At 47.0% G+C, this 14,025-nt stretch overlaps 1 protein-coding gene across 22 annotated transcripts; it reads left to right on the forward strand.

The window, feature by feature from the left end:
• Positions 1 to 1,715: 1,715 nt before the first annotated feature.
• On the forward strand, positions 1,716 to 11,164 carry TCHH (trichohyalin). Of its 22 annotated transcripts, none has more exons than XM_047726108.1 (7): positions 1,716 to 1,754; positions 3,696 to 3,864; positions 4,800 to 6,109; positions 6,245 to 6,280; positions 6,926 to 7,042; positions 7,076 to 9,425; positions 9,498 to 10,180. In XM_047726108.1, exons 2-7 carry the CDS (start codon positions 3,727 to 3,729, stop codon positions 10,047 to 10,049), a joined length of 4,503 nt encoding a protein of 1,500 aa, XP_047582064.1. In that variant the 5' UTR covers positions 1,716 to 1,754; positions 3,696 to 3,726; the 3' UTR covers positions 10,050 to 10,180. The 22 variants fall into 22 exon arrangements, with proteins under 22 accessions (XP_047582064.1, XP_047582059.1, XP_047582062.1 ...); XM_047726103.1 differs by having other exon boundaries at positions 4,800 to 5,869; positions 6,074 to 6,109; positions 6,245 to 7,042; XM_047726106.1 differs by adding an exon at positions 10,252 to 11,164 and having other exon boundaries at positions 4,800 to 7,042; positions 7,076 to 8,935; positions 9,846 to 10,186.
• The last annotated feature ends 2,861 nt before the right edge of the window (positions 11,165 to 14,025 follow it).

A 14,025-nucleotide genomic window follows, 5' to 3' on the forward strand; every position in this document is an offset into this window, starting at 1 on the left:
AACTACAGGAAGATAATGGAATCAGACAAATGCATCCTACCACCTGGGCTGAGGTTCCCAACAGATCACACACTGGAGGATGACAACAAAATCAGACACAAAGCAGGGTTTGTCCAGGGAACTCCTTGAAGGACAACCATTAAAAAAGCTATCCCTCTGTGAGAAATACAGGTTCTGAGATTATCTGTGGTTACATTGTACACAGTGCTCATGAAGGTTCTATCATGGTGGTTCTATCCTAGAATCCAAAGATTAAAGAACTATATAAACCCCTAAATAGAAAGGAAAGAAAAAAATGTTCACTTTTCATTAAGTAGCTACTCCATTAAGTTTACTATCAGATCCTAAGAAATAATGGCAGTTCTAGGAAAATTCCTAGATCATAATCTTCAGTGTTGAAGTCCTTAAGGATACAGAATTGAGCCAGGCTTACAATTGTCTTCTCACCACTTATCACTTCCACTTTCCTCTTCACCCAACTCTGGGATAGCAGCAGCAAATGAGGAGAGAAACAGAAGTCAACTCCATTATCATTTGGACCAATCTGCACATAATGTACTAGCCATCAAGATTTAGGTTCTAAATCTTCACATTCTATTAAAGGGCCCTACACAGTCTCCTCAAAATTCAGAAAACCAATAGCTGGATGTGTTGGACAAAAGAGAAGATAAAAATGCTGAAAGCTATTGAATCATTTAATAGTCTCCATAAATATATTGTGAACCAAAGTTTCATATATTCCGAAATGTAAGGGTAGAAGTCACTGACACCAAGGATAAAATCCAGTTCCTTACAATAAAAAGCACTGAGATTTGCAAATGATCGCCAGGGTTGAGAAAGCCCTGACAGATATAATGGGCTAGAATGACCTATTACCTTAATGTGCTTCCAGAAGAAGCAGACTCAAGTGCTTAGGTGTCATAATCATTAGTAACTTAGGCTGAGTAGGATGATTATATCTACAATAATGCATTACACCAGCTCTTTTTCTCCAGGGGCATTGATATGTTAATGAGAAAAGAAATCAGCAAACTTCATTTAGATGTAATATCCTAAGAATGAAATTTTATAGATTTCATGTTCTCTTATGAACAATGAATGAAAACATATTTTAAGGTGACAAAATTGCTTACCGTGGAAGCAATCCCAAATCTGTAGGAAAATCATCATTAGACCCAAAAATATAAATGCAAACTTTTTCCCTTTTTTAAAGAAAAAACTGAAAACAATTCCTTACACTCTCTCATCACCCTAGAATTGCTATATTAATTTGTTCTCATCAGTTTATACTAAAGTTTCTCTTTAACCCCACTCTAGAATTTATATATTTTATAAAGTAAATGGCTTAGAAGATACTACTTTTTTATGAAGTCATAATTAAGATTCTGAACATTAATTTTTTTATCTCAGTGTTTTACTTAATTTTAGCACCTTAAGAAAATTATAGATTCTGTCAAATAATCTATCCATTCCTGTTAGGTAGGACTAGTACCTTAACTGTCAGAAAGTAAGGTCTGTGAACCTCGTGCCAAATAACTACGTGAGCAAATAGTGAGATAAACAAGTCCTTCGTGGAGACAGAGGTGGAGCTGGGCTTGGTTAGGAATGAATCAGGCCATCCCACAGAGTGGGTGTCTCCTTCCTAAGTTGCTCTTCAGGGCACAATTAAATCCCCTATAAAAGGCCCAGCTCCCAACTGTCCAGTACACTTGCCAGCAGTGTCAGCGAGGGCTCAACTTCCTTTGGTGAAGTGGGTAAGTCCCAGTCAATTGGGATCATGTTCTTCTGTACTATTCATTTTACAGCTGTAGTAGATGTTCAGTGGGGAAGAGGAGGGTCTATAGACCAAAAAGGATCAGTATCTTAAAGTGATATCAAACTTCCACTAACTCCATGCCATCTTATAACTGAAGCTATCACTCAAATGGAAACATAGCTCTTCTTCCAAGGTTCTGAATTCTATATTGTTTGCACATCAGGTGTTGGAGGATGTGCTGTGTGACTCTGAGTTCTTCTTCCTAAAAACTGCCATCTCAAAAGATTGTCAACCCTCAGTACTTTTTATGTATTCATTCTATTCAATATGGGCCATCTTCATATAGTTATGACATCTGAGGTATTGGAGTTGAGAAGTAATTAAAGAAACCAGCCAATAACTGTGTATTTGCAACATATCTGGGTTAATGCAGACAACATGTACTCCGTTTTCTGCATAGTTATTTCTGAATATTATAATGCCATATTTGACAGGAAGAAGTGGTATTTAATCTTAGAACTTGTGACTTATAAATTATTCTCATAGATGTGATGTATGAACTGTAAGGTTGGAAAATAATCCACATTCTATTTTTATGGTTACCACCAAATGTTTTACTGCCACAGTTAGATTTGCATGGCTTCTATCCACTTTTTTTTTTTTAAGAGAGAATCTTTTTTTTTAAGATTTTTTTAATTTATTTATTTGACAGACAGAGATCACAAGTAGGCAGAGAGGCAGGCAGAGAGAGAGGAGGAAGCAGGCTCCCTGCGGAGCAGAGAGCCAGATGCGGGATTCGATTCCAGGACCCTGAGATCATGACCTGAGCCAAAGGCAGAGGCTTAACCCACTGAGCCACCCAGGCGCCCGGCTTCTATCCACTTTAAGATTACTTTCAAATCTTCCTTTACCCTTTGGCTTTCACCTATTCTCTCTCTTTTTTTTAAAGATTTTATGTATTTATTTGCCAGAGAGAGAGAGAGCACAAGCAGGAGGTACAGCATGCAGAAGGAGAAGCAGGCTCCCCGCTGAGCAAGGAGCCCAATGCTGTACTCCACCCCAGGACCCTGGGATCATGACCTGAGTGAAAGGCAGATGCTAAACCAACTGAGCCACCCAGGTGTCCCTCACCTATTCTCTTTATTCAGCTTTAAAGTAAGAAACTTGGGGCGCCTGGGTGGCTCAGTGGGTTAAGCCGCTGCCTTCAGCTCAGGTCATGATCTCAGAGTCCTGGGATCGAGCCCCGCATCGGGCTCTCTGCTCGGCAGGGAGCCTGCTTCCTCCTCTCTCTCTGCCTGCCTCTCTGCCTACTTGTGATCTGTCAAATAAATAAATAAAATCTTTAAAAAAAAACTATTATAGGGACGCCTGGGTGGCTCAGTTGGTTAAGCATCTGCCTTCGGCTCAGGTCATGATCCCAGCGTCCTGGGATCGAGTCCCGCATCGGGCTCCTTGCTCAGCAGGGAGCCTGCTTCTCCCTCTGCCTCTGCCTGCCATTCTGTCTACCTGTGCTCGCTCTCTCTCCCTCTCTCTCTGACAAATAAATAAAATCTAAAAAAAAAAAAAAACTATTATAAAGTAAGAAACTTATGAGTAACAACATATCAAATTTAAATTTCTACACCCTTCTCTTCACTATCTGATCCAACATATGCTAGGGAGCAAGAAGAAAGAGAAGGAAAGGATATGGATAATCTAGATTGAGTGGACAATCAAAAGCTGATGACAAGATAGTCTGAGGATTATTCCCTGCCTTGAAATTTCTCAGAATCTGTCTTCCCCTTTCTAAGTACAATATTTAAAGATAAAAACCTTTGAAAGCCCAGACTGAAAATAGCTACTGGTTGTACATTTAGAGATCTGACTGAACGAGTATGGATGAGGCCTCCCCAAGATCAGAAACAGAGTTCTGATTCTGAATCCTCTTTCATTCTTCTAGATTTACTTGAACTCGAAGGAAAGAAAAAAAAATGTCTCCACTTCTGAGAAGCATCTTCAATATCACTGAAATGTTCAATCAGTATGCCTCACATGATTGTGATGGGGCAGCACTAAGCAAAAAAGACCTGAAGAACCTCCTTGAAAGGGAATTTGGAGATGTCCTTCGGGTAAGAAATAATACAAAGAGAAAATCTACTGATTTAGGGTTATAAAATTTCTTCTTAGGAGAGATCATAGCAAAGAATGGCAACATATCCATTTTGTACCATCACAGCTCTACACTACATTCCCTATTCACTTATCTTTTTTTAAGATTTTATTTATGAGAGAGAAAGACCATATGTACTCAAGTGCAGGGACGCGGGGGGCGGGGGTAGAGGAAGAGGGACAAGTAGACTTATGCTGAGTGCAAAGTCCATTGCTGGCTCAATCCCACAACCCTGAGATCATGACCAGAGCAGAAACCAAGTGTCCAGTCTGGTGCTTAACTGAGCAGCTTAGGTGCCCCCACCCCCATTCATTTCTGAGTATTCAGCTGGCATTGTAGTCTGAGAACTAAGGAAGCTGTTAGCAACTATTTCATGTACTTGATGGCAATGAATGAATTGTTCATGGGAAGTAACCACCAAAGATGTCAGATCAAACTAAACTTGGAAGGAACTGACATTTATTTCCAAATTTAAATAATTAAAATCAGCTATTCCCTAGTAAAAATGGTGCTAACGTGCATGCCTTGTTCTGTTTTCAAACATGGGATAAAAATTGATCAGGAGTACTGGCTATTTCAGACAGAAATGGCTGCTGTAAAACTTCAAAAATTTCCATTGTATTTCTCTTGAGGATTAATTCATTCTTACCCAGCTCAAGAGAAGATGGATTCTTTTGACCAGAATTAAATTACAAGTTACAAAAATTTTCAACAGATGTTTTAAAATGAAGTGTTCACATTTTACACAGGGACAAGACTTAATACACATTGGTTGTTTTTCTAATTGCTCTTTATGTCTTTTGAGTGTCAGCATATCACAAAACATTCATCGTGGGAAAAGTTTACTACTTGTAAATAGTACCTTGTACAATTTTTGTTTTCATTTTTTAATAGAGACCACATGACCCTGAGACAGTAGATCTGATCCTGGAACTTCTAGATCGAGACTGTAACGGGCTCATCGATTTCAATGAATTCCTCCTGTTCGTTTTCAAGGTAGCTCAAGCTTGTTATTACGCTCTCAGCCAGGCCTCCGGGCTGGATGAGAAGAGGGCCAAGTGTGAGGGAAGGGAGAACCCATTACAAGAACCCAGGCAAGAGGACCAAAGGAGATTTGAGCCCCAGGACAGACAATTAGAAGAACGCAGGCAGAAAAGGCAAGAACTGGAGAGGGAACTCGCTGAGGAAGAGAAGCAGCGGCTGCAGAGGCGAGAACGGGAAGAGCACCTTGAGGAGGAAGAGCATCTGCAGGGGCGCAAGGGTCGGGAGCTAGAGAAATTTTCTAACCAAGAGCAAAGCCAAGAGAGGCGGGATCTGCGAGAACTCCAGAAGGAAGAGCAGCTGCAAAGGCTAGAGCGCCAAGAGCAACGGGAGCGGGCGCTCCAGGAAGAGGAGCAGTTGGAACAGCAGAGACGCAAGGAGACGCGCTTGCCGCCGGAGCTGAGGCGCGTGCAAGAGAGACGCGAGCAAGAACTGAGGCGCCAGGAGCAGCGCTTGGAGCAGGAACTGGGACTCGAGCAGGAGGAAAGACGAGAGCAAGAACTGAGGCGCGAGGAGCAGCGCTTGGAGCAGGAACTGCGGCTCGAGCAGGAGGAAAGACGTGAGCAAGAACTAAGGCGCCAGCAGGAGGAAAGACGTGAGCAAGAACTGAGGCGCCTGCAGGAGGAAAGACGAGAGCAAGAACTGAGGCGCGAGGAGCCCCGCTTGGAGCAGGAGCTGAGGCGCGAGCAGGAAGAAAGGTGCAAACAGGAGCTGAGGCGGGAGCAGGAGGAGAGACGCCAGCAGCTGAGGCGCGAGCAGGAGAGATGCGAGCAAGAACTGAGGCGCGAGGAGCAGCGCTTGGAGCAGGAACTGCGGCTCGAGCAGGAAGAAAGACGTGAGCAAGAACTGAGGCGCCAGCAGGAGGAAAGACGAGAGCAAGAACTGAGGCGCCAGCAGGAGGAAAGACGAGAGCAAGAACTGAGGCGCGAGGAGCCCCGCTTGGAGCAGGAGCTGAGGCGCGAGCAGGAAGAAAGGTGCAAACAGGAGCTGAGGCGGGAGCAGGAGGAGAGACGCCAGCAGCTGAGGCGCGAGCAGGAGAGATGCGAGCAAGAACTGAGGCGCGAGGAGCAGCGCTTGGAGCAGGAACTGCGGCTCGAGCAGGAAGAAAGACGTGAGCAAGAACTGAGGCGCCAGCAGGAGGAAAGACGAGAGCAAGAACTGAGGCGCGAGGAGCCCGGTTTGGAGCAGGAGCTGAGGCGGGAGCAGGAGGAAAGGCTCAAACAGGAGCTGAGGCGGGAGCAGGAGGAGAGACGCCATCAGCTGAGGCGCGAGGAGCAGCGCTTGGAGCAGGAGCTGAGGCGCGAGCAGGAGGAAAGACGAGAGCAAGAACTGAGGCGCGAGGAGCCCCGTTTGGAGCAGGAGCTGAGGCGGGAGCAGGAGGAAAGGCTCAAACAGGAGCTGAGGTGGGAGCAGGAGGAGAGACGCCATCAGCTGAGGCGCGAGGAGCAGCGCTTGGAGCAGGAGCTGAGGCGCGAGCAGGAGAGACGCGAGCAAGAACAGAGGCGCGGGGAGCCCCGCTTGGAGCAGGAGCTGAGGCGTGAGCAGCAGCTGAGGCGCGAGCAGGAGAGACACGAGCAAGAACAGAGGCGCGAGGAGCCCCGCTTGGAGCAGGAGCTGAGGCGCGAGCAGCAGCTAAGTCGTGAGCAAGAGGAAAGACTCGAGCAGGAGCTGAGGCGGGGGCAGGAGGAGAGACGCCAGCAACTGAGGCGCGAGGAGCGGCGCTTGGAGCAAGAGCTGAGGCGCGAGCAAGAGGAGAGACGCGAGCAAGAACTCAGACGCGAGGAGCCGCGCTTGGAGCAAGAGCTGATGCGCGAGCAGCAGATGAGGCAGGAGCAGGAGGAGAGACGCGAGCAGCTGAGGCGCGAGGAGCAGTGCTTGGAGCAGCAGCTCAGGCGCAAGCAGGAGCTGAGGCGCGAGGAGCCGCGCTTGGAGCAGGAGGAGAGACGCGAGCAGGAAGAGAGACTCGAGCAACAGCTGAGGCGCGAGCAGGAGGAAAGACGTGAGCAGCAGCTGAGGCGCGAGCAGGAGGAAAGACGTGAGCAGCTGAGACGCGAGGAGCCCCGCTTGGAACAGGAGAGGCGGAAAGAGCAGCTCAGGCGCGAGGAGCAGCGCTTGGAGCAGCAGCTCAGGCGCGAGGAGCAGCGCTTGGAGCAGCAGCTCAGGCGCGAGCAGCAGCTGAGACGCGAGGAGCCGCGCCTGGAGCAGGAACTGAGACGCGAACAGGAAGAGAGACTCGAGCAACAGCTGAGGCGCGAGCAGGAGGAAAGACGTGAGCAGCTGAGACGCGAGGAGCCCCGCTTGGAACAGGAGAGGCGGAAAGAGCAGCTCAGGCGCGAGGAGCAGCGCTTGGAGCAGCAGCTCAGGCGCGAGCAGCAGCTGAGACGCGAGGAGCCGCGCCTGGAGCAGGAACTGAGACGCGAACAGGAAGAGAGACTCGAGCAACAACTGAGGCGCGAGCAGGAGGAAAGACGTGAGCAGCTGAGACGCGAAGAGCCCCGCTTGGAACAGGAGAGGCGGAAAGAGCAGCTCAGGCGCAAGCAGCAGCTGGTTGAGGAGGCGGTGGAAGAGGAAGAAGCCCAAGAGCGGGGCAAGAGCCGCATCCCAAGGTGGCAGTGGCAGCTCGAAAGTGAGGCAGAAGCTCGTCAAAGCAAAGTCTACTCCAGGCCCCGCGGGCAGGAGCAGAAGCACTGCCCGGAGCAGGAGGAGAAGAGGCGGCTCCAGGAGCGCGAGCGGCAACTCCGGGAGCAGGAGGAGGAAGGCCAGTGGCAGCACGGGTTCCGGCCCCTCCCGGAGGAGCGCGAACCGCTGCTGCAACGGGAGGAGCAGGCACGCCTTCAGAGGGAGGAGGAAGAGCCGCGCCGCGACTTCAGATGGCAGTGGCAGGCTGAGGAAGAGAGCGAGAGGCGCCGCCAGAGGCTGTCGGCCAGGCCCGCGTCGCAAGAGCTGCGGGAGAAGCAGTTAAGAGCCGGGGAGCGGCAGGCGCGGGAACTGTTCTGTGAAGAGGAGGAGCAGCGCCGCCAGCGACTCGAGAGGGAGCAGGAGCAGCAGGTCCGTAAGGAGAAGCAGCTCCAGTTGGAGGAGAGCTTCCAAGAGGACCAGGAGAGGAAGCTACACCAGGAAGAGCAGCGCCACGACCAAAAATGGAGGTGGCAACCAGATGAGGAAAGCCAGAGACGCCGCCACATAGTGTACGCCAAGCCAGCTGAACGAGAGCAGCTGAGGGAAGGAGAGCAGCTGCAGAGAGAGGAACGCGAGAAGAAGCTTCGCCAGGAGCGGGAGAGACAATATCGGGAGGAAGAGCAGCTGCAGCAGGAGGAAGAGCAGCTGCAGAGGGAGGAACGCGAGAAGAGGCGCCGCCAGGAGCGGGAGAGACAATATCGGGAGGAAGAGCAGCTGCAGCAGGACGAAGAGCAGCTGCAGAGGGAGAGGAGGCGCGAACAGCGCGACAGGCAATACCTGGAGGATGAAGAGCTGCAGCGCCTAGATGGGAAGCGGCAATTCCAGGATGACGATCAGCGCGGTGATCTGAAATGGCAGTGGCAACCACAAAAAGAAAATGAAGTTCGTAATCATAGGGTTTACTCCAAACGCAGAGAGAATGAAGAAAAGATCCAGGAGGGCTACAAGAAGTTCCGCCAGGAGGAGCAGCTCCTGCAGGAAAGGAAAGAACAGCTGCGCCGCCAGGAGCGCGACAGAAAGTTCCGTGAGGAGGAGCAGCTCCTGCAGGAAAGGGAAGAACAGCTGCGCCGCCAGGAGCGCGACAGAAAGTTCCGCGAGGAGGAGCAGCTCCTGCAGGAAAGGGAAGAACAGCTGCGCCGTCAGGAGCGCGACAGAAAGTTCCGCGAGGAGGAGCAGCTCCTGCAGGAAAGGGAAGAACAGCTGCGCCGCCAGGAGCGCGACAGAAAGTTCCGCGAGGAGGAGCAGCTCCTGCAGGAAAGGGAAGAACAGCTGCGCCGCCAGGAGCGCGACAGAAAGTTCCGCGAGGAGGAGCAGCTCCTGCAGGAAAGGGAGGAACAGCTGCGCCGCCAAGAGCGCGACAGGAAGTTCCGCGAAGAGGAACAGCTCCTGCAAGAAAGGGAGGAACAGCTGCGCCGCCAGGAGCGCGACAGAAAGTTCCGCGAAGAAGAACAGCAGCTGCGCCGCAGGGAACGTGAGCAACAGCTCCGCCAGGAGCGCGACAGAAAGTTCCGCGAGGAGGAGCAGCTCCTGCAGGAAAGGGAAGAACAGCTGCGCCGCCAGGAGCGCGACAGAAAGTTCCTCGAGGAAGAACAGCAGCTGTGCCGCAGGGAACGTGAGCAACAGCTCCGCCAGGAGCGCGACAGAAAGTTCCGCGAGGAGGAGCAGCTCCTGCAGGAAAGGGAAGAACAGCTGCGCCGCCAGGAGCGCGACAGAAAGTTCCACGAGGAAGAACAGCAGTTGCGCCGCAGGGAACGTGAGCAACAGCTTCGCCAGGAGCGCGACAGAAAGTTCCGCGAGGAGGAACAGGAGCTGCGTCGTAGGGAATGTGAGCAACAGCTTCGCCAGGAGCGCGACAGAAAGTTCCGCGAGAAGGAACAGCTCCTGCAGGAAAGGGAAGAACAGCTGCGCCGCCAGGAGCGTGACAGAAAGTTCTTGGAGGAAGAACAGGAGCTGCGTCGCAGGGAACGTGAGCAACAGCTTCGCCAGGAGCGCGACAGAAAGTTCCGCGAGGAGGAGCAGCTCCTGCAGGAAAGGGAAGAACAGCTGCGCCGCCAGGAGCGGGACAGGAAGTTTTGGGAGGAGGAACAGCTACTGCAGGAAAGAGAACAGCTGAGCCGCCAGGAGCGTGACAGAAAGTTCTTGGAGGAAGAACAGGAGCTGCGTCGCAGGGAACGTGAGCAACAGCTTCGCCAGGAGCGCGACAGAAAGTTCCGCGAGGAGGAGCAGCTCCTGCAGGAAAGGGAAGAAGAGCTGCGCCGCCAGCAGGAGAAGCAGCAGAGGCGCCGAGGCCAAGTCTGGGAGAAAGGAGACAAGGGCAGTCGGCAGTCTCTGGGGCCTGGCAAGCGTCAGTTTGCCAGTGTCCCGGTGCGCTCCAGCCCTCTCTATGAGTACATCCAAGAGCAGAGATCTCAGTACCGCTCATAGGAGATGCTGCCAATATCCGGACACCTACCAAAGCTTCCAGCAAAAGAAAATGAGGAACACTGGATACCAAATGACTCAAATGTTTCTGGTTATGGGAGAACTCTCTGATGTTCCAAAATCTTTTTTTTTTCCAAAACTACACTTATTTTAAACTTAAACTACTTATTAAACTTAAACTACTTAAACTACTTATTCTAAACTTCTTAAACTACACTTATTTCATGAACCTTTTACTCTTGCCTTTTATTCTTCCTGAAAATAATTCTTTACTGCAGCGTGTCTTTGCCCTTTGGTGCAGATATGGTGTGCATTTTTTAAAAACATAAATAATTTGTTTAAGGAGTTCTGTTTGGAGAACGTTAATTTGGTGCTTTCTAAAGTAGCAAGAATATGATTTAAGATTCAAAAAGAACTGGGTCTTTTTTTTTTTTTAATGGTTGATCCATCGTTTGGAGAGTTTCAGTATTTTTAATGTTCATTTGGTATTTCTTCTTGAGCCTAAACCACATTAGTATTTACCTCCAAATAGACTGGCTTTTGTGACATAATTAGCACAGATTCTGCAAGGGGACTGAATTTTTACAACCTTGAAGCGCACAGGGGGAGTGACTTCTACAGAAAAACTCCTCTGAAATCAGCCCCTAACTGGAAGAAATATCTGTTATGAAGAAGGTTTAGCTTCAAGACTTAGAATTTGAATTAGATTTTTTTTTTCACACTTCATAAACACTTAAAATATCATGGAGCAAAAGCAAGCTGTTTCTCAAACAACTCCACAGTTCAAATTTTAAAACTCTCTACTGTAGTCTATAGTGCTCAGTTTCTTTTCCCCCAGTCTTTGATGAGTTTGAGAATTTTACTACCTTTGTTCATTTTAACTGAGAAGGAAACTGCTCAGGATCCTGTAAACATCTATTTAGCTCTAGAGCCAATAAGCAATCACAGCATTTTGGGGGAGAGAAAGGGAAAATTTGTGAACAGAAGGGCAAGTTCCTAGAGACCCTTAGATAAGACCCATCAGCCCACAATCCTTTGAGGCTTATTGATACTACCTTGGAGATGTTCTTATTGGAATGATTGGACTATGTAAAAAATAATAAATGTTTGGCAAATAATTATTTTTGTCTGTTTTGATTAATGCATCAAATCATAATTCAAGATCTAATGGTCTGTAACTGATGTAATATCCCACATAAGGGTATTTGGCTACTATTGTCTATGTCTAAATATGAAAAAGGAAAAAAAAAAACTATTTTCCCCAACCATTTTTCCCTGTAAGGTTGAATCCTATATTATTTGCATCTCCAAGCTGCAATTCTCTTTCCAAGTGTTTTTATTCTTGACCCCACAGCTTTCTATTCTAGCAGTGACTCACTAGTCATGACATTATACAACGTTATTTGAATAATGTGTTTATACAAAATTATTTGAATAATGTGTTTGTTAATTCTTCCCTCTGATAATACAGCAGCTTCTTGGTCTCTGATGTCTGATAAGCCAAAGTAAAAAATTGCCTAAAAGTTCAGCTCAATATTATAGAAATTATAGATTATCTATTGACTTAAGCAACATAATCCATGAGGTGACACAGTCAGAAGATGCTTGATACTAATCAGGCCAAAGTATAAAATTGTTATCTAATAATCCAAACTCCCCTGTGCCACCTGCTGAACTCTACATTCAGCATTTACACCTTAGTAACTAGGAATAAGTCCAGGAAGGCCCTGATCGAGGAAAGGATCATTTCTAATTGTGAGGGTCATGGGTGAGAAGATGTTCTAAGTTACAAACACTTAACATTTTGATCAATGGTAGAGACAATAAAGCAAAGCCTATAGCTCCCGAGAATCATTCTGATAGAGTGAGGTGACATTTTCTGCAAGGAGCACTGGGCTCTTGCTCACTTTAACACAAATAGCAGGTACCCACAAAAGACAGAACCTGGGAATCCCCTGATATTACCTTGGAACTTCATCTCTTTCAAATGATTTCTAACTGGAAGAACTATTTATCTCTTAAGGCAAGTGTAAACTTTACTTAGGAATCTTCACAGAAACCCCAGAAGAGCCTGATTGGCTTTCCCCCAAGATCCTCTCAGTGGGCACCATTTCAGAGCCTCCTTATAAATATCAGCCCCAGGATACTCCTGAAATTTACACTCATCATCTAAGCTACAGTTCAACCATAATAAAAACAATCAAAGCCCTTCAGACTTCTTACACACTTTACAAGTTGAGGAAAGGGCCAATTTCCAAAGAAGAAAGTATTGTTTCATCACAGTTATAATAACATGTAGTTAGAAGAAAAAAAAATGTCAGCCAGTCCATGCCCTATGGCTGTTCTTTTAGTTGCTGGCAAAAGAACATGCTGGCAAGCCAACCTTCCTGCTCCACCTGATTAATGTGCATGCATGGGCAGAAACTTGAAGCTGTTGGGCAACTGGCTGCTTACCTATAAACTGGGAGCTCTAGTAACATAAACTGGCTCCTACTGGGGAATGGGGTTGAGAGTTTAATACATATAATATGTGATGGAAAAGCTGGTCTCTATCTTATGGGCTGAATTATGTTCCCCCTAGAGGTTCATATGTTGAAGTCCTAACCCTCAGCACATTAAAATGTAGTCATATTTGGAGATGTAGTATTTTTTTTAATAATTTTTTATTTTTTATAAACATATAATATATTTTTATCCCCAGGGGTACAGGCCTGTGAATCGCCAGGTTTACACACTTCACAGCACTCACCATAGCACATACCCTCCCCAATGTCCATAACCCCACCCCCCTCTACCTACCCCCCTCCCCCCAGCAACCCTGTTTGTTTTGTGAGATTAAGAGTCACTTATGGTTTGTCTCCCTCCCAATCCCATCTTGTTTCATTAAAGGAGATGTAGTATTTAAATAGGTAATTAAATTAAATGAGGTTATTATGTGGGCCCTAATGCCATACAAATGGTGTCCTTATAAGAGGAGGAAATTTGGACACAGACATGGAGGGAGGGAAGATGATATAAAGACACAGGAAGAAAATGGCCATCTGCAAGCCAAAGATAGAGATCCCTGGAACAGATCCTTCTCTCATGGCCCTCAGAAGAAACCAACCCTTCCAACATCTTGATCTTACACTTCTAACATCCAGAACTGTAAGAAAATTAATTTATGTTGGTTGAACCACCCAGTCCATGACACTTTGTATGATAGCTCTGGCAAACTAATACACCACACAAGGTGAGGTTATGCTGGGAAATATCTGTATTATAACCTGACGATCTTATTTATCCTTTGACATTTTATAAGCAGATCCTGGTTACTCAAAGACACTACTAAATCTGCCATAGTTTTTATGGTGCAGTGGAAAGACTGCTGCAAGGAATCAGAAGTCTGGGATTCATTCATTCATTCATTCATTCATTCATTCAGCAAATATTTATTGAGTCCTTGCTATGTGCAAGGCATTCTAAGGCACTATGCATACAGTAATGAGATAGTCCTTCTCACCTGTACCATCACTTTACTATCTGTCTATCCTTGTGCAAGTCACAGGCCTTCTGGGCCTCATTTCATATTATGAACTATGAGGCTGAAATAGCTATCACCAAGGTTATTCCTAGGACTGGAAAAAAAAATTAATTCTAACATTCAGTTTGTTCAACTGAAACTCTAAAAGCAACGCAAATAATGCCTCACCCCAGCTTCTACCCTGAGCTAAGAGGAAGCAGGAAAAAGAATTAACTGATGGTGACTATCAGAGCCTACTTCTAACTTCAAAGATCCTACCTTTCTAGCCAATCAGATCTGAAGTTCCTTCCATTTATCTCCCAAATTCTTCTCCAGAGTGGTTTCCTATTATCCCAAGTTTATTCATTAAGGGAGAAGATGCTAAACCTACATTATTTTATTTTATTTTACTTTTTCAGTGTTCCAAGATTCATTGTTTATGCACCACACCCAGTGCTCCATGCAATACGTGCCCTC

This window comes from Lutra lutra, chromosome 4, assembly GCF_902655055.1.
Source record: "Lutra lutra chromosome 4, mLutLut1.2, whole genome shotgun sequence".
NCBI classification, from domain to species: Eukaryota; Metazoa; Chordata; class Mammalia; order Carnivora; family Mustelidae; genus Lutra; species Lutra lutra.

Bases quoted from the DNA above. Each gene is read 5' to 3' on its own strand.
- TCHH (XM_047726088.1), top strand. From the start codon at position 3,727: ATGTCTCCACTTCTGAGAAGCATCTTCAATATCACTGAAATGTTCAAT. The intron at 7,043-7,075 runs GCGCGAGGAGCA...GCAGCAGCTCAG, and splicing joins AGGCGGAAAGAGCAGCTCAG to GCGCGAGGAGCAGCGCTTGG. The intron at 9,426-9,497 runs GAACAGGAGCTG...TTCCGCGAGAAG, and splicing joins ACAGAAAGTTCCGCGAGGAG to GAACAGCTCCTGCAGGAAAG.